Source organism: Acomys minous (genome assembly GCF_964271855.1).
Source record: "Acomys minous genome assembly, chromosome: 17".
NCBI lineage: Eukaryota > Metazoa > Chordata > Mammalia > Rodentia > Muridae > Acomys > Acomys minous.
In genome coordinates, this window is record NC_140500.1 from 23767522 (window position 1) to 23790960 (window position 23439).

At 41.3% G+C, this 23439-nt stretch overlaps 2 protein-coding genes across 3 annotated transcripts in view; both read right to left on the reverse strand.

The window, feature by feature from the left end:
• Positions 1-10118, reverse strand: part of LOC311588227 (murinoglobulin-1-like) — a 212462-nt gene extending 202344 nt beyond the window's left edge. Inside the window, exons 1-4 of the mRNA XM_084765705.1 lie at positions 9970-10118; positions 8636-8819; positions 7745-7904; positions 7581-7633 (exon numbers count right to left, since the gene is read on the reverse strand). Of these exons, the coding sequence (XP_084621831.1) occupies positions 7581-7633; positions 7745-7904; positions 8636-8819; positions 9970-10055 (483 nt within the window). The 5' untranslated portion in view covers positions 10056-10118. The remainder of the gene's footprint in view (positions 1-7580; positions 7634-7744; positions 7905-8635; positions 8820-9969) is intronic.
• LOC311588228 (murinoglobulin-1-like) overlaps positions 1-23439 on the reverse strand; it is a 102374-nt gene that overhangs the window by 38275 nt on the left and 40660 nt on the right. Inside the window, exons 29-36 of one of the 2 annotated variants that reach the window (XM_084765708.1) lie at positions 22366-22589; positions 20499-20717; positions 20214-20341; positions 19151-19241; positions 18472-18540; positions 17874-17976; positions 17199-17240; positions 16745-16884 (exon numbers count right to left, since the gene is read on the reverse strand). In XM_084765708.1, coding sequence (XP_084621834.1) covers positions 16868-16884; positions 17199-17240; positions 17874-17976; positions 18472-18540; positions 19151-19241; positions 20214-20341; positions 20499-20717; positions 22366-22589 — 893 coding nt within the window. In that variant the 3' untranslated portion in view covers positions 16745-16867. Of the gene's footprint in view, positions 1-16744; positions 16885-17198; positions 17241-17873; positions 17977-18471; positions 18541-19150; positions 19242-20213; positions 20342-20498; positions 20718-22365; positions 22590-23439 lie in introns of those variants that run through there. The other variant, XM_084765707.1, reaches the window with a different exon arrangement.

Genomic DNA, 23439 nt, shown 5'->3' on the forward strand with positions numbered 1-23439 from the left:
TTAATATCCAGTAACAAAGTCAATATCAAACCAACTAACTACCCTGGAGACATTTTAGGTGTATGTTTAGAATTATTTGAGTCACATGAAACACTCCGTGGAGAAATGGAACTGTGGGACATTATCAGTACGATTTCTCTGATCTGCTTTCAGACACACCCTGAGGTTTCACAATGTGAAGATTACAGAATTTTACAGTTCAGATCAGAAATATTTGTAGTGTGAAATAGGGTTAATCATTTAAAATATATCCATTCACAATGTATAACTTTGGTGTGTCCTGGGCAAGGCACTGGCTTCCCATTTCTTGTCTATTGAGCTACAAAGGGATTAGCATGCATAGTCAATATACACCTCCGGAACATAGTTCAACAGAACAAATTCTTGCCAGACTCTTATATGAGTAATACCAAGAAAAAAGGGCTGAATAGCTGCTCTTGCATCTGAGGAGAATTGCTGCTAACTAAAGCAAGAACTGTATGTTAAGGGATTTTGCAGGTGATATGTTTCTTGTTGGTTAGATGAAGTCTATACAGTAAAGTCAGATAGATGCAAGGCCATTTAAGGTTCTGTAGTAACTGAAGTGTCTGAAGAGGCAAACTTATTTTAGGTGAGCATAAGCTTAAAGAAGACAGCCATAGCAGTATGTGGTCTGTAATCCCAGCACTTGAGGAAAAGCAGAGGAAGGTGGATCTCAGTGAGGTTGAAGCCAGCCTGGTCTACAAAGCAAGTCCAGGACAGCTAAGGATATACAGAGAAACCTTGTCTGGAAAAGCAGGAAAGGAAGAAGAAGAAGAGGAAGAGGAAGAGGAAGAAGAAGAAGAAGAAGAAGAAGAAGAAGAAGAAGAAGAAGAAGAAGAAGAAGAAGAAGAAGAAGAAGAAAAGGAAAGAAAGAAAGAAAGAAAGAAAGAAAGAAAGAAAGAAAGAAAGCTTTTGCAGAGCACAATGGTTCACACATGTAATCCTAGTATTCAAGGACTCAGAAATAGGTGGATCTCTGTGACTTCTAGGCCAGCCTGGTCTACAAAGCTAGTCCAAGACAGCCAAGGATACACAGAGAAACCCTGCATCAAAAACAAGCAAACAAAACCAAAAAAGAACAAAAGGCAGCTGTTTCTAGTAGTTTATAATGGAGCAAACAATGACTGTGCTAAGGAAGTTTTAGTGATGTAGAACTCGTTTCTGAAAGTATAGAAAGATGAGTCATGAAAATGCCTGATGAAAATGTGGTACAGATGTACGCCATAAAGTTTTATTCAACTATAAAAAATGAAATCACAAAATTTTCAGGCAAATGGATAAAACTTGAAAAACATACAATGGTGAGCCAGGCTCAGAAAGATAATTGCTGTATGTTCTGTCTCATATGTGGTTACTCACTCTGAATATTTAGAGTTACATGTTTAACCTGGAGTACCTGAGAGAGCATGGAAACTAGAAGTCGGCCACTGGGGTGGGAAATCCCTCAAGGCAGGGGACATGGAGTGACATAGATGTAATCAAAGCACAGGTGCACTTTGAGGGGCAGAAAGTGTAAGCAGGGATCAGTGTGTGGGATGGGAGAGATGGGAGGGGAATGTGAGAGAGACCATGAAAACTAAGGATCTATGAAAAAGCCATGTGGAAACTTACTGCTTTATAAACCAATTTAAAAACCTATGCTAAGACACTCATTTTAGTGTGACCTGATCCCAAGACACTAGTGACTCTCTGTTTCCTGCTGACCTCTTTGTGTGTCTTATTTCTTGACCTTCTGAACAATTTGGCACTTAAGACCAATTCCTTCTTCCCTTGGCACTTAAGACCAATTCCTTCTTCCCTTTGCTGGTCTCACTCTCACTTTTAATTATAGAAGAATTAGAAGAATTAGAAGAATTAGAAGAAGAAGAAGAAGAAGAAGAAGAAGAAGAAGAAGAAGAAGAAGAAGAAGAAGAAGAAGAAGGAGACAGTGCAAACTGCAGTTTGAATTTTATAAGATCAGGATGAACCAAGAAAAACAAAAACAAAAACAATAAAGGAGGTACTTGTTGGCTAAACAGACTTTAAAAAACATTGCTTAAGTACTTGATCCAGGCACACATGGTGGTGGCTGAAGGGTAGATAAACTTTCTTCTATTTTGATCCCAAATGTGGGCCAACACACAGGGCCATATATTTACCACTTAGATCTGAGAAAGCAGGGTGTTTTTCCACATAGAAGTTGCAATACTTCCTGGGGGAGCTTGGTGAAAAACACCCTTGAACAGACTGAGAGGATATATATATATAGGAGAGAAGGCTTTTGGTTGGGACTTGGTTTTTGGCTGCACTTCAAGAGGCTCCTAAAGAGAACTGCTCCAGGGAAAGTTTCAAGGCTATGGACTCCAGCTAAGGCTTGAGGTTCCAGCTGCTGCTCTTGGTTCCAGTAGCAACTTTGGTGAAATTGCTGGTCTGCTGAAACCCTGCTGACTATGCCAGGGACTGATACCCTTAAGATTTCATTGTAGTGTTCTTTAATATTCTTTTCTGATTGTTTGGGTTAGTTGGAATGTTAGGGAGGTAGGCTTTTTAACAGGTTCATAATAAAATATAATTGATAAGAAAGTTGGGCCTACAGGTGGCACATGCTATAATACCAGACACCAGGAGGCAGAGGCAGGTGGACCTCTATGAACTCAAGGCCTTATTGGTCTACATAGAGACTTCCAGGCCAGCAAGATTTTCATGGTGAAATCATGTCTTTAAAAAGTCAATTGACACTGCAAAGTAAGCATATTTGCGAAGTAAGATATTTTTACAAAAGTCCTACATATGCTATCTTTTGATATCTTCCTGGAGGCTCTGGCCTATACGGCCAGAAAAGAACTATGAGTGAAGAAGTAAGATTGTTACTATCAGACTAAGGAACTAAAAATTAGACCAATGCCTGGTGGGTAGACAGATAGAACGAGATGCCACAAACAGATAATTAAAATGGTGGAAGTCTGGCTCCTCCTTCACATTTCTAATCTGAGACAGAGACCTAAAGGCTCTATCTCTTAGTACTGGTGACAATATCTGCAGTGGGCTGATCTGACCTGTGCAAGGCCAAGAGCTGGACAATTTTACCCTAAAGTCTTGGTCATTGTTCAAAGTGATCAACCATATATTAGGGAAGAAAGACCTCTCAAAGATCCTTAAAGACCCCACCTAGCCTTGAGAATGAGACAGGACTCCCAGACCCTCTCTGTAGAGGGTCCTCTCTCCCATGTGCCTGCTCTGTGTATTTCCTCACCTCTAATGAAAGCTTTTCTTCCATGGCTGACTCTGCTCACTGTGTGCAAGGTTGTTCCTGTCTTTTAATTCTCTAATTGGCAGAAAAATGAACCCTACACAGTAGCAGCAAGATCACTTTATATCGAACACACAAAAGCTACTAGAATCAAGATAAGTTATATTGACTAATGAATTCAGCAATATTGACATGGGAAAAAAGTAATGAGATACATAGAAAAATCTTAATTGAATTGAAAATGAACACAACAAATTATACATTCTATAAACTCCATTCATTGATGAAAACTATGGTTTGGAGAATAAGTCAACTAAGAAATCCAGAGGCTTAAGAAGAACATTGTAATTAGGAAATCTATAAAAGGAAATCTAAAGTAATGGGTAGATGTTATGTGTACTAGACAGAAACATTTGTTATTGAATGGTTCACACTCTTTCTAAATCAATATATGCTGTTAAGAACTCAATCAAATTTCCAATGATGATTGTAGAGCAGAAACATGATAGTAAAGCCAATATAGAACATCCAGGATCAGTTGATGAAATTTTGAAGAAAGGATTAATTAATGGAAGCGAATTTACCCAAAATAAAAATGAAAGTGCTGTAATTATTATGAAACTAAGAGGTGAAAGACAGGCGGGAGAGGCAGCTTTTAATGAGCTAGCTGCTGGAGTATAAGGACTTGGTTTTCATGTGCAAAATCCACATAAAATGCAGATGCAAGTGCCTGCTGTAGTCTTAGCTGGAAAGGCAGAGACAGACAGCTTTTGGGGGTCACTGGCCAGGCAGCTTAGCCTGATCATCAAGCCCCAGGCCAGTGAGAGACTCTTGACTCAGAGCCCACGGTGTATGACACCCCAAAACTCACACCCAAAGGTTGTCTTCTGGCTAGCACACACATGTGTACACACACACACACACACACACACACACACACACATGTGCATACAAATGAACATGTAATATACAGTGACACACAAAGTACTAGGAAGAGAGTCAAGGAAGTTAGTCAACACTATGGTGGTTTTAATAGGAATGCCTCCCATAGACTCATGTGTTTGAATGCTTGGCTCATAGGGAGTGCACTAATAGGGGGTGTGGGCCTATTAGAGAGAGTGTGTGACTGTGGGGGTGGGCATTTCGGTTTCCTATGCTCAATCTATGTCCAGTGTGCACAGAGTCTCCTTATGCTGGCATGTAGAACTCACAGCTCCTTCTCCAGCACCATGTCTGCCTGCACACCACCATGCTTCTCGCCATACTGATAATGGACTAAACTCTGAAACTGCAAACTAGACCCAGTGAAATGTTTTTTTTTATTTTTTTACATATAAAAGTTGCCATGTTCATGGTGTCTTGTCACAGCCTTAAAACCCTAATTAGGACAACAGCCTACACTGGAAACTTTACAGTGTCATAAGATTATAGAGATAAGTAAAGTGATTAAAAGTTGACCAACAGAACCATACCCACATGTATATATATTATGAAGGATGTAAATAGAAAAAGCATTCCTAGGGAGGAAATCCAGACCCAGAAAGACAAACATGATGTGTACTCATGGTGTATATTAGCTATAAAGTAAAGGATAATCGCACTACAGTCTACCGACCCAGAGAGGCTAAGTAACATGGAGGGCTTTAGGAGGATGCATGGATCTCCATGTGAGAGAAAACAGGGTAGATTTTTCCAGTGGAATAATGGAGTGAGGTTCTGGAAACATGAGAGGTCAGGCACAGGAGGGAGGAAAAGAGGGAAAGAATATGGTGAGATTCAATGGGAATGGGGGACCATATATGGGGTGATGTGGAAATCTTGTACAATGGAAACTTCCTTGAATCTGTGAGGATGACCTTAGTGAGGGCTCCTAGCAATGAGGGATTTGAAGCCTAAACTAGCCATCTTCTGTAACCAGCAAGTCCCATTGGTGGGACTGGGACACTACCCCTGCCACAAAACCTTCAACCCACAACCTGTCCTCCCTACAAGATGTGCTGGGGCAATAGTGACTCAGAGCTTGTGGGAGTTGCCAACCAATGAATAGTCTATGTTGAGGCCCAAGCCATGAGAGGAAGCCTGTGCCCCATACTGCTGGATGGTAAGGAATGAGAATCTGGATGGCTCAGAGACCAAGGGTAGAATCAAAATAGGATAGGAAAATAGGGTCAATGAAATTATTTCTAATGATATTCTGCTATCCTAATAGCATTAGTACCTAGCCCAGTCATCATCAGAGAGGCTTCCTTCAGCAGCCAATGGGAACAGATATAGGAACCCAGTGTCAAACAACAAGTACAGCTCAGAGAACCCAACAGAAGAGGAGGCACCAGAGGAGTCAAGGGCACCAGGAGAACACCACCTCCAGTATCAACTAAACAGGATCATAGGGCCTCAGAGACTGAAGCAACCATAATGGAGGCTGCTGGGGACTGTGTGTGGCCCTCTGCATACATACTGTGTGTGTGTGTGTGTGTGGTTTTTTTTTTTGCTTGGGGATTATGAGGTACTCCTAACAGTGGGAGTGGGTGTATCTCTGACTGTTTTTCTTGCTCTTGGAACCCTTTTCCTCCTACTGGGTTGCCTTGTTCAGCTTTGAGATAAGGGCCTAGTGTAATTGCATCTTGTTATACCATGTTCAGTTGATATCACTGGGTGGGCTGCTCTTTTCTGAAGGGAAAAAGATGTGGAGGAGGGGGTACTTTAGGGGGGAGAGACTGGGAGAAGTGGAGGGAGGGGAGGCTGCAATCTGGATGTTTTGTATAAAGGAAGAATAAATAGTAGAAAAGAGAAAAAAGATACTTGATAGAATTACACAATATATTAGTGGGATAAATAGAATCTTTAGACTCTCCAACAGATAGCATCTAGTGTACTTTGTTATTTGTAAAGGACAAGTTAAATAAAAGTGGATTATGATTTTCTGTAATTGTTAACTAGTATTTTGAGAACTTTGTATAGTGTTTTATGATAGTATTCACACCTTATCACAACTCATACCAGATCTCCCCTCCCTCTCCCTCCCTCCCTCTCTTTCTCTCTGCCATTAATTTCGATTCGTGTTGCCCATATATTCTTGGATATGTGGACTTCCACTGGAGTATGGTTGACTTACCAGGGTCTATACGTTTAAAGACAACCCACTTTCTCCCAGTAGCTGTCAGCTAACACCAGCTCCTTAGGGGTGGGCCGTCATGTGCATCTCCCCTCTCCATGCTAGGGTTTGGCCTGGCTTAACATTCCCATGTTTGTGCATGCTAACACAATTGTAAGTTCATATGTGGAGCTGCTATGCTGTGTTTAGAGAACTGTTTCCTTGTATTAATTCTGTCTCCTACAGGATTCACCTCGGGGTCTTATAGTTTTTTTTTTTCCTTTATGACACAGTAATCTCTGGGCCTTTCAGGAGAGGATGTGATTTAGATGCCCATTTAGGCTTTCACATTCTACAGTCGAGCTGGTAGTGACTGGAACAATCATCCCTACTGCCTAGCTTTCTTAGAGCTGGAAGGTGCTATGCACACTGCCAGAGGAGGAAAATAATCATTAGCCTCACCCAACTATGAGAATCACAGGCCTAGAAAGATATGCCCACTCCTGTCATGGTAGCACAAATACCATAGAAGTGACCAACCAATTTAAGAAGAAATTCACACTTGACATCACTATAAGGCCACAGACCTGTGGTTAGACATGTCATAGGTCCCAGGGTAACCCACTATTATTATGCTGCTAAAAGACATAGTATTAAGCCAATTGTCATTGGTTTATCTTTATACTTATAGATGAAAATGTCTCCCATCCCTCATCAGAGAAGATTCTATTTATAATAGAGAGTGAATAACACAGATACCCACCACTTGTCTAGGCACAGAAGATAAGTGACTGTAGAATGCAATTTTATTCTTAAAAGGTTCATTTAGAGAAGGAGCCAAATGGTAAATACTAAATATAAAAATAACAGATGATGTGATAAATGCCCTAATTAGGCTTTAAATGGATTTCTTAAGGATGGCAGACATTAATATAAACTACAAAAAAATGACTGAAGTACACAATCAAGATAAAAGGATCTGTACAGTAAAAGCCTCCATGAAGTATAAAGAAAACCTTGGGACAGTTAACAAATAATAGACTGCAAAATAAGGTTCTTCACACATAAAGAAGTCACAGAATGGCCAATGGCAAAATCAGCAAGTGGCATAAATAGGCAAAAGAGCAGAACAGAAAACACGACCAATTCATACCTTAGCAAGGGGCTGGAAATGAGAATATTACAGTAACATTTTATATTGGTGAACCCACCAATGCTCACAAGCAAAAGACTCACCAATGTATTCAGGGGGCGTAGATTTTTATCCATAGAGATAACCCGAAATTTGACTGGGAAAAAAAGAGAGGAAGAATGTTCTAGTGAGGTCCAGAGACGTAGGCCTTCTCTGACCACGTGCAGTACGGCATCTTAATTTCTTTGCCCACCATGGAGCTTCATACCTGTCTGTCCTGGCTTGTACATCGGTTTGTCTGTCTGGATAAAGTCAACATTTTCTTTCTTCTTCACCAGCACCATCATCTTTGTGTTTAACTGAACGATATCTTTTCGGATGCCGACAAAGAGTGGCACAGTCCCGTCATAAAGGGAAGCCCCAGGGATCTGAGAATGAGAAGAAAACAAGACCCTTCATTGTCTGACCCTATGCAGTTCTTAGATTTCCTGTTTCACTTCATCCCGTTCCACATCACAGGAAGGAGATGGAGGTGGGAGGGTATTAGTTTCTGTTTAAGTATTATGTGGAAGGGAAAAAGTGTCAGAAAAAGATTATAAAAAGAAAACACATTTTATGTGTGCCTCAATGGAAGCAACAAAACCACAGTATTTTTTGGGGTAAATATAATCTTGATTGAAGATTAGCTCTAACTCTGAAACTGAGGTAGAGGGAACGACAATATATTAGTTGTGGTGGGCATTATGAGATAATTTATTAAGGGTGGTAAGAATGATGTCTTGAAGATAGGTCCTGAAGAAACCTACAAATTACTTGGGATATCAATTACACACAGGAGATGTGGTCCTTATTAGCTGGAGAGCTATTTGAAAGTTTGTAATTCCCCATTAGCAAGCACTATGAGCTGGCAAAAACCCTCCTTCCTCTGGGTAGTAGAATTTTTGAGGGAATTGTCTCTCCCCATTATGAATTGGGAAAATCTATGCTATTGCTATTTGCTTGTCAGGTACATGTTCTAAGTTCCTATTGTCTTGAAGTCATAGACATGCTTTTAGATTCATATCCTTTTAAGAAATATGTATGTATATCATATATCCATATTCACACAAACATGCACATAAACATATAAAACAAATTGGAACAGGTATCTAGTACTCACGGTGAAGGAAACACAGTGGAACATGTCCTTGTCAACCACAAGCCCATTGAAGAGGTTTATGCTTCCCTGGTTAGACTGAAGGAAGGCGCTTACAGTCACCATATCATTCACATGGAAGAAATGGAGGCAGATTTTCTCAGGGGTCTCGGTGTGGAGTTGGAAAGGGACCAGCACCATAAACTTCCTGGAAAGGAAGGAGTTCAGGCCAGCTGTGAATAGATTTCATTGTGCACGAGTGCAGTTTCATCACAATAATCATTGTCATCCACGTCTCTACTACCTGAGATGGCAGGCTGATAGCATGACAGAGTGGCAGAGAATTTTTAATTTTTGTAGTGGTAACAATGTAGCTTCATCAATGGTATCCACCAACTCAGGTTTTAATGACATGTAGTGCCTTCACTAAACAGCCAGTGCTACATAGTTTTTATTTTCTTTTAATGATAATATAGGAACAATAAGTATTCTTTTCAAAAATGCATCCGGATTGTTCTTCTTTACCACTTTTAATTCTTGAAAAATAACTCAGTACTCTGTTTTTATTTTTGGGTGCTCTCTGACCTAAGACTTATAATGTGACTGTGAAATTCAGAGTTGCATAATTTACCCATGTTACACTTGAGCAAGTGCCAAAGGCTATCTGTAAGATTACTCTCTATCTTTTCCTGGCACTAGAGATTTTGTTTCTAACTAGCAAAAAAATCAAACCCATCACTGCGATATCACACTATGCAAAAATATCACCAAATTTAATTTAATTTTACCACTGTACAGATATTTTTCTAATCACAAAAAAAAACAAAAAAAAGTCACTCAACAATGTAATTCTAATAATGTAGATATTTTAGACACCAAATAGCAAGGTTTATCCAAGGTCTTTGATCCTAACAAGAGTGTTATTTTAGCACACAAACATACACAGAGTTCTAATGTTCCTGAAATCCTATCTGTTCCATGGTTAAACTATAGGCTACAGATTTCCAACCCAGAGCTCCAATAATTTAAATGCTTATTTTGAAAGTGGTTAAACAGTTTCAACATGCTACAATGTTTCTGATCACTGTGATTGTGGATACTACTGGTATCTAAGAGGAATGCTATTCTAAATCACATGGCACCTCAGTGTAGTAATACTGATTGCTTTAGAGCTGGAAAGGAAAAGATTACATAGAATCAAGTAGTACTAAAGTTGGAAAACATATATACAATAATTATTTGTTAATTAAAAAAGCAAAAAAATAGCGAAGTTCCCAGGATAAGGGACTGTAAAAGGAAATCATTGGTTTTTTTATTGGAGCAGCAGCTCTATGGAAGAGGACCTATGTAGTACTTACAGATCTCCATAGGTTGAAGAAGGAGAAGGCAGGAAGGCAAGAAGAACTGAAATAAGACATGGCAGAGCCTGTCTTTTTTTCCACATGGTGTAGGAAGAAAGGACAAGAGGACAGGGCTTCTGTGTCCTCTTCCTTAACACTGTTTCCAGAGTATCCAGTCCACAGTAGTTTATTTATGAGTGCTCTGTATAAAGAGGAAGCTCCACCCAAGGTGTCCAAATAGAAAAGTGGACTTTTTTTGCAAGAGTTCCCTGTCAGTGTCACTGTGTTCAGTGGTGGCCTTGGTACAACTCAAATAGGTTACAACAGCCTCAGGAAAGGTGCCAGACGGTGGATGGTGTTGGTAAAGGGTCAAGGCCATGGAAACCCATACCACATACAGAATCTGCTTAGTTTGCAGTAGATCAGACTTTCTCAGTCTTAATGACCAGGAAATTTTTGTGGTAGATGGCTGTGCTAGGATCATGTGGCGTTTATAAACTCACTGCTTCTACTCACCTAGAATGTAGTAGCACTCCATGGGATGCGATGTCTCCATTCCTCTTTCCTCATTTGAGAGAAACTAGAGTAATCTAGGCTGGAAATTTTCAGATTTCCTGTCTCTGATCTTTCAAGCTTCCATTCTTCTTGGTCTCATGTATAAAAGGGGGGAATTGTGGCTACTGGGAAAGAGAAAACCCTCACCTCTTATAAGTCACTATGCCTAAAGCTTCTGGGTTAGGACAGGAGTCCACACATCTCATGTAGAAGCACACTCTTGAAGTCTTATCGCTATTACAAATGCAACCTGTGCGACTAAAAGTGGCTGCTTCAAATGCTGAGGTGAGTAATATTTGGGCTGCAACTCAGTTCCTTTAGAAGGACATTAAAGTATGAGTTGGGAAGCACATCAGCATTTTCTACTCTAGATCATAGGGATGTTTATTTTTGTAAAGATTCTATGACATTGGCTTGATAAGAAGGTGTAGCATAAAATAAATCAATTATAATCTTGAGGAATTAAGTAAAAAGAAAGAATATACTAGAAGGGCATGTAGGATAAGCATGTCAACAATTTTTAAAAAAGACACAAAACTTCTGTATTTCATTGACTGACCTCTGAACCCTAGTTAATCATTAATAGGACACCTCATGGACTCCTGAACTGGCCCCTTTTCTCCAAATTCCATGGAAAAAAATAATTACACTTTTTCATTTCAACTACCCACTTTTCAGTTTTTAAATTATATTTTGATCATGACAGTTAATGGCCTTATATTCCTGTAGGCTGATGGTAGAAGTGATAGAGATAGAAACGTAAATGGGTTCTAACACCACAGGATAATATCAAATGATTGGTCCTGCCATCCGAGATGGTGCATAAAACAGGCTCAGAATTCACAGAGAGCTTCTTGTTAGGAAACAGACATGCTTCACTGGCCTACTTGAAGTTTTCCAGTAGAAAGACAAAGCAGGGTACAGAACTGAGACTTGACAAAGCATATGGAAAGGACTAGAGACCAGAGAAACACTGGCATTTCTGAAATGGCAGAACATCTTTGGAATAACGATGCTAAGGTAAGCCCAAGCTTAAATATAAGAGGGCTCAGGTGGGAAAATCTTGGAGTAAAACCTTAAATAATTTAAATAATGAAACAATATGAAAAATATGCTGATTATGACAATATCTTACAGAGAGAATGTCCAAAGACCTAGAAACCCTAATCTATGGCTTGTGCACTTATCTAGGTATGCTGTGATGGTGTTCCAAACTTAAAGACTAGGAGTTAGATCAACTCTTTGGTAGTCAGACAGATAGGGAGAGGGATTCCAGCTAGGTAAAAAAGAAAAGGTGATGAACCTCTAAGATGACTGTCATCTTTCTTAATATGCTGGGTAGGAATCACCCCCATAGCCTTTTATATTTGAGTGCTTGGTCACTGGGGAGTGGAACTGTTTGAAAGGATTAGAAGGATTAGGAAGTGTGACCTTGTTGGATGAAATACAAGCCCATGCCCGACTCTCTCTCTCTCCCTCCCTCTCTCTCTCTCTCTCTCTCTCTCTCTCTCTCTCTCTCTCTCTCTCTGCCTCCTCTCCTGTCAATCACAATGTATCTCTCAGCTCCTTTTCAATACCATGTCTACATGCATATGGTCACATTCCATGCCATGATAACAAAGGACTAAGTCTCTAAAACTGTAAGCAAGCTACCAATTAAATGCTTTCTTTTATAAGAGTTGCCTTCATCATGGTATCTCTTTACAGCAACAGAACCATGACTAAGATGGAAAGTGGTACCAGGGACTGAGGTGCTGTTGGAACAGGCCAAACCATGCTGTGAGTTGGCAGAATGTGAACTTTGGTGTTGTGGACTGAGAAAGTAGTTGAACATTTTAAGCAGGGATCACTGAGCCATCCCATGAACATGGACAGAGATGCTGAAGGCAATGTAAATTATAACAGCCAAGCTCAAGAAGTTTCAGAAGGGAAGTAACTGGACTAGAGACCATGTTAGGGTCTGGGTGATCTGCTGAAGAAGGACCCCCAAGGCAGTGTGCAAACGCAAAGAGTGTTTTTTATACAAGCATGCTGAGATCACCACTCTCCTTAGAGGGTGACCCCGAAATGAGCACACAGGCTCAATTTATAGACAGAAGGATTTGTGACAGACTTTAGTTGATTGGTCAGAACAGAGTCAGAGTATATGAGAGGATTCAGGATTGGCTGCCTTTTTGGTTACTGGGGACTTTCTGAGTCATTGGCTTTCTGGCTCTTTCTCAGGAATTGGCCTTTAATTTGATTGGATAGGACCAACTGTATTCTTTATCAAAGGCCATAAAGTAGTAAGAACATATTGTTTGGTCATTTTGACCTGAAGGCTGATTAGCCACCCATGAGTTGTCCATCATTTGTAGTTTTTCCAGGAGTCATTAGAAACTTGACCTAGTTAGTCAGAGTGACAACATGAAGCCTGTCAGGGAGTTGGTCTAGTCAAGCAAATGGGGTCTTTGTGGGCTCTGAGGACCCTGGGGGAGGGTCTCTTCAACCATTGTTTCAATATTCTGGAAAATAATACAGCTGTTTTACACCTTTGTCCTAAAATCTACCTGAGGCTAAATTGAAAAGTTTTGGGTCAATGTCTTTGGAAGAGGAGAGTTCAAGACAGCAAGTACTGACCTTTTCCTATGGTACTAGTGGCCACTCTTATGCAGCTCTATCATGAAAAGGAGAAAACTGGACAAAGACAAATATACAAAATGTATATTTTGAGGAGAAAAGGAGTACCAGGAAATGTAATGGAAGTAAGTCCAGTAAGCAAAGAGATAAGTTTTTTAAAAAGCCTGATGTTCAATGGTATAAGGGGGGTAGTGACCTCAGGGCACGACCCCTCCAAAGTAAGCTTCCAACTTGTGAAAAGAAATTAAAGAAAACCCTAAGTAGTGCTAGAAACCATTAACAACAGAAAGCTGATGCAAATGTGATTGAAAGAGGAGGCCATAGCCCAGCTCCATCAAGGAGCAGAATTTGATAGCATTAGTCACATGGGTCTGTCTGTAGAGTCAAGGATACAAGAGAAGGGGTTGTGGAGTTTACCTTCATAGTTAAGGAGAGCTACTAAAGCCACATGTGTATGTGTGTGTGTCAGGAGTCAACACTTATGGAGGCCTAGAGAGGCCATTGTATGAAGCTCTGAAGGTGAAGTCTGAATTTCTTTCAAGACATCTGCTATGAAGTTCAAATGCACTGGGAGAAGACCATAGACCTGATTCAAGTTATCATTAAATGAGTTTATTAATTACTGCTAATAGACTGACAGCGTTAAACCTAAAACAAAGATGTGCTATGTAGAACCGGCTAGAGGAAAGGTTTTGTTTTTGTTTTTGTTTTAAGGCACCACAATTATCTCATTTGTGTGAAATGTGAACCAAGTGAGAAACTGTTTCTATTCCTCTCAGCTGTGAGGCACTGTCTCTCTTCCCCTGTATACACTGACAAAGGATGTATCTCACTCCCTGGCACACAGTGATGAATGGGTTTAAAAAAGCCAAAGCAATTGGTTAATTATCTCGCCTCAGTTTTACAAGTTTAGGGAGTGGAGTACAGTCAGAGTTTCTGTGAGCTCATCTTTTAGGAAATGAGAATGGGTTCCCAGCACAAAATGGAGTTTTCCTTAGCCATCACAAACTAAGAGGTTGGAGATTCTAGAATAGTGTGATACCTGCCAAGGAGCACTGCTGAGCTGGTGTGGAACCAGCCCAACAGGGAGAAGTGAGTAGAATTCCGTAAAGCTGAAAGGAGTTAGAGACCTGAAGAGCCCTTTGACATCAGACATGGAGATGCAGAGTTTGGAGATGCAGAGTTGGCCTTGCTTGTTTTGGTCATACGTTGGTCCAGTATTTCCTCACCATTCTCCCTTTTCTACCATTTGGAATGGTAGTGTATATTCTGTGCCATTGTGTGTTGGGAGTATATGATCTTTTTTATTTGAATTTGCAGGATGACAGTTAAGAGATTGCCATGAGTCTCAGAAGAGACTCTCCAGTCATTTCCATGCAGAGATGAATGTCTGGTCTGCTCATCTTCTGTGTTTGGTAACCTTTTATTACTGCACTTAGGGGAACCTAAAGGATCCAGCTACAAGAACATGGGCAAACTGGGAACACACTGTAAATAACAAACAACATAAAGGAAATGAGGCATGCACACGGCATTGTTCATATGTCTCTCATAATAGTATTTATTCTTTATAATTCAATTAATCTGAACCTAACCTAATTGGAATGTTTTCCCATTCCTAATTCTACTTTAAAATAAGATGATTGTCCATCCTATCTCTAATCTAAATGGAGTCCAAAACCAAAACAAAGCAAAACAACAACAACAAAAACACATAAGAACCCAGCCTAATCTTCTGAAAAGTTCCATTGTTAAAATCTCTTAGGAAGGCTGGAGAGATAGCTCAGAGGTGAAGAGCACTAGCTGCTCTTCTAGAGGTCCTGAGTTCTATCCCCAGCAACCATATGGTGGCTCATGACCATCTATAAGAGATCTGGTGCCCTCTTCTGGCAGGCAAGCACACATACAGACAGAACACTACACATAATAAATAAATCTTTTTTAAAAATCTCTTAGGAGATTTCCATTTTGTTCTAGAACAATGCTGGGTTTCCCAAAAGATTAAATAAAAACTGTTGTAAGGAAGTAGAATATTTTTGTAACTAGTCTTCCAAAGTTTCCACCAGACAGCTCTGTCCTAACCGTCCCACCACAGCTCAGTTCTCCATTTGTTGCCATCCTAAACACCTATGATAAATTAAGACCCTTGATAAATAAGGCTGAACTCACAGCCCCAGCCTCACAGTGGCATAAATAAGCACTGCTGTCATCTTCTGCTGGGACAACCTTTTATGGAGCACACATCTGCCACCATCAACTCAGACAGGGAACATTTCATTTCGATTGATTGGTTGTCTCTGATCTTTTAGGCTCTGTGCTATGGGATCACAGAGGCAACAGTGCAGAGCAGAGCAAAGCAAAGCTAAGTAAAGTTCTTCCCTCAGGGTCATGAAAGAAACCACCAGTAATCCAGTGAGTATGAGCCAGATCCCACTAGGCCCGTGAGGACACCAGCCAGTTTTAAATCTTTCCATCCTTTCTGAAAAGGCCCAATCAGGAACTGAGGCTTTTACACCTTGGCCTTTGTGCTAAAGGCTGGGCCCTCAACCTGTGGTGCTACTGGGAGGTAGGAGGATTATTAAAACGGGCTGACCAATGGGAGAAAGAGAGGTCACTGAGGGAAACATGGGACTCTGTCCTTTTATTTCTCTTGAATGCTGGAGTGGCTTCCTCCTATGACACACTGCCTTATCACAGGCTGCAGAATAATAGGCTAACTATTAGGGTTTGAATCTCAAATCCCCTACAGGCTTATGTGTGCAAAGACCAGCCCATCTGTTGGCCATTCCCAGGTGAAGGGTCTACAGCTTATGGTGGTGGGGAACACAGTGGCTAGGGAGTATGGATTCCTCATACTCCATGGCTCAAGAAGCAGACAGAACTTCGCGCGACTAGATTCCTCAAACTTCACTCCCACTGCCTGTGAGGACCCATATTCCAAAGATTTTTGCAGCCTCACAGAACAACATCACCTTGGGATGACCAATTGCTCAAACATCTGAGCCAGTCAGGGACATTACGCCTTCAAACCACAAAGAACTCCAGTCAGCCAGGATAGCTATTTTCCTGGCAGTAAAGGTCTCTCTCTGTTCCTCTGTAAGACATGTTTCTACCTGGATGAGTTATCTCTCCCTTCCCCACTCCTGCCCCTATGTTAGAAATTGAATCCACAGATTTGAAAGTGGTCAAGCAGTTTACTATGAACCTTACAATAACTGTCTTTTGATTTTCTGAGACAGGGTCCTGTTATGATGCCCAGGCTCACCCAGAACTTATTGAGTAGCCTAGGTTGCTCTTGAATTTGTAGCTCTCCTGACTCATCCTCCAGAAATGCTCCGAATGCAGACCCAAGTCACCATTTCTTGCTTGCACTGTAGTCTTGTTTCACTAAAACACCCATCATGGTCTTCCTTATGGAGGTAAGGTTGCCGCTGTGTTGCCCTTCATGTTCTGAGGTCTGTATTATTAAAGCAGTTGTAAAGTGTTCACATTATTACAGTGTTCTTCTGTTTGAATGTCCTTTCTGTTCGTTGCCAATGTGAGGTATAGTGCAAGGTACTGAATGAACATGGAGTAAATTTGGATCAAGTGAAGAAAGAATCAAAGGTAGAGATTCTCTTGAACTATGTATTTATTTACCAAGTTTGTTCACTATTTGTATTGGAGAGACAAAGAAAAATGATTATCATGAAGGTTCCTGGGTTTGGGGATTCCATCAATGCCTTCTCCACAGATACGAGTTTCAAGCATTTTGTATCTCTGTGTATGCGGAGAGAAGAAAACAACACACAGGATGAATAGGATGTAACTGGGTGCTGACAGAAGGGTTTTCTGTGGAAAGCTAACTGGTGTGGGGAATATTGGCATCCATCAGATGTTCTATTGTAATCTACAATATATTTTGGCAAGGAAGGCAGCAGGGTCTTTGAGAGTAAGTAAGTTGATGAAAAGTTGTATAGCTCCATGTTTTCACACAGTGAAAGGAGTCTGAGCTCACATAACAAACGTTCTGAGTAGTTTTAAAGTGAAGAAGGTCAGAGACAGGCTTGTGGCAAGGAGTGCTCAGGTCTCACCTGTGCTGCAGGGGGCGCTGTATTCAGCAAAAGCCACTTCATCTGGAAAACAAGACAGAAAAACTTGAGAATGAGAGTTTTGATGAGAGAAGGTTTTGTGGAGGACAGTTGGTGAGTTAGGACTGACCACTTTTCTCAACTAGGACCTGGATGACAGCTGAAAAGACATCTCTCTGGAGAGATCAGACAAACCAAGTGAAAGGATTTTTCCTCTCTTGAAACTATCAGTTGACACCTTTGTCCTAGGCCAGGGAGATGGCTCAGTGGGAAAAGGTGCTTGCACCATGCCTGATGACCATAGCGAGCTCGCTCTGCAGGATGCACGTGGTGGAAGGAGAGAACGCATTTCCCCAAATTGCCCTCTGACCTCCACAGGCAACCTGGCATGCCTGCCTCCCATGGAATAAACAAACAAACATGTAATAACACCAGAATCATTTACCCTCGGGGAATTCAAAATGTGCTTATCCTACAGGGTTTGAGTAGAGGACTAGCAGCTATCTTGTAGAGTTGTAGCCTATCTGATCCATATATATATATATATATATATATATATATATATATATATATATATATATATATAGAGAGAGAGAGAGAGAGAGAGAGAGAGAGAGAGAGAGAGAAACTGTCAAAAATTTCATGTTCCTTTAGGGCCCTTCATAATCACTTGCTCACTTGTCTTGTAGTAGTCATAGACTTTCACAATGGCAGGATGCAGGTTCCTTACTGGGATGTCTTGTTGAACGATGAAGGAGAAGGCCAGTGTCTGATTGGTCACCTGGGAAAGAGAACAATGATCCAGACTCACAGAGGTGGCCACTAGTTGTCTTCAGCGTGACTCAGTCCATGGTATTTGAAAGACAGTTATGCGTTGGATGATAGCATGTAATCTCAGAGTCACTGTGCTCATAAGTGCCCACATATGTAGATGGTGATATGGCTTTTGTGTAGGGACCAGAGGAACTGAAGTAGAGGCTCCTGGGAGTCTATACTGGAGGAGGCCAGAGGGGGGCATCAGGGCCCCTGGATCTAGGGTTACAGGATCTGTGAGTTGGAATAGGCTCTGAGAACTGAACTCTGGCCTTCTTCAAGAGCAATGAGTGCTCTTAACTGCTGAGCCAAAGAAAAATGACATCCAGAGTGAACAGAGGGAAGACGTCTCTCCAAAGACTTCCTTTACAATCAATTTGTTCCTGCTATGTGCTTCCCACATAGATTCACCAAGAAAGAATGGCCACCTAGGCATGTCTAGAAAGGCAGGAAGGAATCGTACCTGATTTATGTATAACAAGACATTGTTGTTGCTCACTTCTGTTCTGCTCACATGCCCTGATCTCTCAAGCTGAAAATGAGAGAAAACATCTGTGTTACTGAAAAAGCAAAGGCCTCAGGGGTGAAAGAGGCAAAAGAACTGTGGGATTGAAGGTGATGAGAAGGAGATGTCACCAAATCCATTTAAATGAATTTGAGAAAAAAAAAAAACCTTTTCCAACAAGAATAAAAATATGCTTAGAAAACTGTGAATGCCACTCTACTAAATGTCTGACTGAATGTGATCTGACTTAGTAATAGATATTTTTAGATTTTGTTTGAAGGTCAAAATAGCCCTGCATTCGATGGTACTTACCTCATATTCTCTGTGCATGCATCTCTCCCTGTACTCTGCTATTCATCCTAGCTTGTTGCTAATTTCCACAGCCCTTAAAACGTCTAAACCCACATCTCCAGGATTTGACATTTAATATTTCCCCTGAATCATTATTAACCACTTCATTGTGACGCTTTATAAACTGGTGAGCTGGGACTCCTTTCTTACCTTTCCTGTGCTGGCTGTGATCACAACCAATACCTATGTTAGTGCTAACATCGCTCTGACACAGGTTGTCATTATTACGATGGTGTCTGTAAGCTCCTGGCTTGACAACACAGAAAATCCAAACAGGTCTACTTACCTTCTTCACTGTTGGTTTCACTGGAATGAAACCAGACACCATCTTCACATCAGCAATCACCATGTTGGAGGCTGGGCAGCTCCCTGTGTAACTACAAACCAAAGAAGTGCATGGCAAGAGAAATGTTAATACTTTGAGTTTGCCTCCTTTGAGGTCCAGCAGCAATTCCTGATAGAGCCTGTGGGACTTTTCCATATCATAAAATACATGGACCTTCCGGTCACTATAAATAGTCCTGAATAGGGCCCATGCAACAGTGTCACCTGGACAGTCATTAAAAACTGTTGGATCCGCAGGGCTTGCTGCCCAGCCAGCACCATCTGCTTACTAAGCTCTGGGCCAGTAAGAGACCTAATCTCAAAACCAAGTATGTATGGAGGCTGAGGACTTATGGTAACACTGTCCTCTGTCATACATGCAAAGGCACACGTGCACCCTCAACCCCCATCACACACAGCACACTGAGGTAAACAAGAGGACAGGTCACACTGCGAAACATCCCGTCGTTTTTTGCAGTTAGATCCTGTTTCTGGTTGTATTTTATAAGAAGCTTTTTGATGACTATCAGAAGAACTGAATGCCTTTTTAAAAAAGAAACCTTTCTAGAAAAAACAGAATTTTTAGCCAGGCAGTGGTAGCATATGACGTTAATCCCAGCAATCAGGAGGCAGAGGCAGGCAGATCTCTGAATTTGAGGCCAGCCTGGTCTACAAACTGTGTCCTGGTCAGCCAGGGCTGTTACACAGAGAAACCCTATCTGGGGGGAAAAAAGGAATTTTTAAAAGACCAGAAAGAATGTCTTTGTTGGTGAAGAAGCATAGGCCATGTTAAGGTCTCATGGAAAAGAATAAGGTTTTATTTTATTATGATAGAGCCAAAGAAAGGAACCCTGGCACCACACTAATTAGGAATTAGAATTCTACAATTCGGCACTCTTCATTCTGCTGAAGTAAAGTATTTTTTTCAAAAGAGAAAGCAGATTCCCCTCAGACACTTCTGACCCCAATCTGGGAAGTGTTCAAGGAAGACTGCGCTGTAGTCAACCAGAGCCAGACACTCATACCTGATCTCTAGCAGGATCTGGAAGCTGTTTTGGCCTTGGGGGTTATCACAACTTAGAGGTACTGTCTGCACATGCAGAGCAAATGCAGACTGCTGCTTCTCCAGGTGCACATTGTATCTCAGCGTCGTCTGGTGAGTAGTGAACAGAAATACTTTACCTCCATTGCACTGCGCCCTTGGATGCATCTCCCCCAGAGCATCATGTGTAAAAGTAGGCAAAGCAAGACATTCCATCCTGGGGAAAGAGGCTCGCAGCTGCATACCCAGCCCTTCCCCAGGGTCTCACCTGGGCATACACACATCCTTCTCCTGTCATGTTAATTTTATAGTCCCCAGGAATGTCTGGTAGTGGGACCTGCTGCAATAACAGGCGATTACTGTCCTCCACTTGGAACTTGTGGGAAAATGTCCCTGATGATTGGATGGTCACCGAAGACGTTTTCTGACTTCTGGAAAAAGTAAGTGCTCCATACTTGGACAAAGCATGGAGAGCCACCACAGTGTCCTGAGAGGGTAAAGAAAACATCCAGGAGAGCATAAGATCCAAAGGACTTGAGCTTCTTCCCAAAGTTCATTTTAGCTTTAACAAAAGGGTCATGAAGTTAAGTCTCTAATTATTTTGTCTTTAGACTTCATTTCAGGGTTTAGTTTAGGGTACATTTGAGAATCAAAACATTCTCCTCATTTTCCTCTTTACGCAGAGTTCTCTAGCATCTGCAAATCCCCCCAGGCAGCAGAAAATATTTTTTTACACTTTATTTCCCCAGGATTTATGACCTTTTTTCCTTTGTCCGCTATTCCCAAGGTGCTGCCCCCCATCTTCTCACAACATCCTTTGCCTGCTCTCATCACCACACCTTCTCCTGCACTGGGTGAGGAGTCAAGGACACCAACACCATGGCTAAGTGCGGGGTATGCCACAGTCTTATCAAACAGAAAATCTGTCATCTTGACTTGCCCTTCCTTGCCTTGCTCTTCGGTGGCATACTCTATGAGGATGTCCGCCATGCTCCAGAGAGCATCTCCTTCAGGATCCTTCCTCTTCCCAAGATAGCTCCAGATGCTACCCTGACTACAAATACCAATGAGAGAGCAGAAATAAATGCACAGTGAGGGTTTAGTATCACAATGCAGACTGTCCATCAAAAGGAAAGAATGAAAGAGTCGAAGTGCAAATGGCAGCTTCCTAGTGTCATGGAAGGTTTTTTTCTTTGTACATTTTATTTCTCTTTAGAGAAACCTACCATTTCACTATATTTCTCTGGAGATTAACTGTGTCATATATGCCCAGAATACCCAGAACATAAATTATTGATATTATAGTTGATGTAGTTTTCTGGGATGGGGGGGCAGATATCACCTCATGAGAATTACGCTGACTAGATGATAAAGCAATTTTTTAAAAAGATTTATTTTTACATATATAGTACTCTGCCTGAATGTATACTTGAGCGCTAGAAGAGGGCACCAGATCTCATTATAGATGGTTGTGAGCCACCATGTGGTTGCTGGGAATTAAACTAAGGACCTCTGGAAGAGCAGCCAGTGCTTTTAACCACTGAACCATCTCTCCAGGCCTAAAGCGAATGGCTTACAATCCTGATCGTTTCCAGCGTCAAGAGGTAAATCGGGGCAGCAGGAGCCCCTGGCGGCTCGGGGAAAACCTGAGGGTGATCTACCCATATATAGGACAGTCTGTCAGGAGAAGGGAAATAGCTGCATCTAAGGACAGTCTGTCAGGAGAAGGGAAATAGCTGCATCTAAGGACAGCAGGACAATAAAGATGCCAGTTTGGTCCAAAGAGCATCTTTCAGGTACTCCGCATACTATTCTAGAGTGAGGGAATTACACCTAGGATTCTGGACACTCCGGGATTTTTGCCATTGTTTTAAGTCAAGGATTGGGTCTGGGTTAGAAGTTCTCAGCAACATAGGTCCATTTAACCAATCGTGGCATGAAGAGAACTTCTGTGACTTGGTACAGTACCCGGGATAATTTAATATAGAACGTGTTATCCCTCACTTCCTACAGACTCAAAATACTCAAGAGCTACATTCGCTTGTTTCTTTCCCCTCTTTCCCCCTTTTCATTGTTCCTGCATCTCTTGTTCAAATCCCCTGACTGCAAGGGGACTCTGAAGGAAAATCACTCACCTGTGTGGAGGAGAAGCCGCCATAGGGATTCTGCTGCTTTGTGAGCCACTTCACAAGGCGCATTGCCAAAGCCATGTCCTCAGGGCTTGGGGCTGGCTGGACAGCTACGAGAGCCAGGAGGATGTAGGCATTCATCTCTACTACAGGAAAGGGAAGCCGGAGCTCATACATAGAATCCTCTGTATTCCTGGGTTCCTCAGGATTTTCCCAATGGATAGAGTTGCCTTAGGGTAAAAATAGAGAAATAATTAAAAGTGTGAGTAGTCAAAAAAAGTGTGAGTAGTCAACTCACAGACATATCTACACTTATGAAGAAGGAAATACAAATGGTTGTAGTAGGTTTTAAAATTTTTCAAGCACAGTATCCCAGATTTATTGATTCTCAGCAAAAGTCTGCAATTAGTGTGATGGATTCTGCCTGAGAAAGACTGTGGACAGAAATTTCTAAGATATTGACTAAAGTAAGTCCTCAATGGCAAAACATGACTTGTTCAGTGTTCAGGCCAATGACTTAGTAAAGTTTCCCATTGGTTTCAAAGTTGCAACTGGAATAGCAAAGCCTTGAAGCACAGTTTCTTTTTTGTGTTCTTCATTGTTTTTGCTGTTCCTGATTTATATGTGTGTATATATATATACATTCATCAGAGATAAAGGGTTAAGTTTTAACTGTATTTACCTTGGTAGGAACTGTGTACATTCTACTATGATTTTACAGTTGTTGATTTTGGTCACACTACTAGTAAATACTGTAGAGAAGGCTTTTGTAGAGAAGAAAGACTAACTGTGTTTTTGTTTTGTTTTTGAGACAGAGTTTCTCTGTGTATCCTTGGGTGTCTTGGGCTTGTTTTTGTAGACCAGGCTGACGTCATACTCACAGTGATCCAGCAGCCTTTGCCTCTCAAGTGCTGGGGTTATAGATATGAGCCACTGCATCAGGCTAAATGACTAACTTCTTTCTTTCTTTCTTTCTTTCTCTCTTTCCTTCTTTCTTTCTTTCTTTCTATCTGGTTTTTTGAGACAGGGTTTCTCTGTGTAGCCTTGGCTGTCCTGGATTTGCCTTATAGACCAGACTGG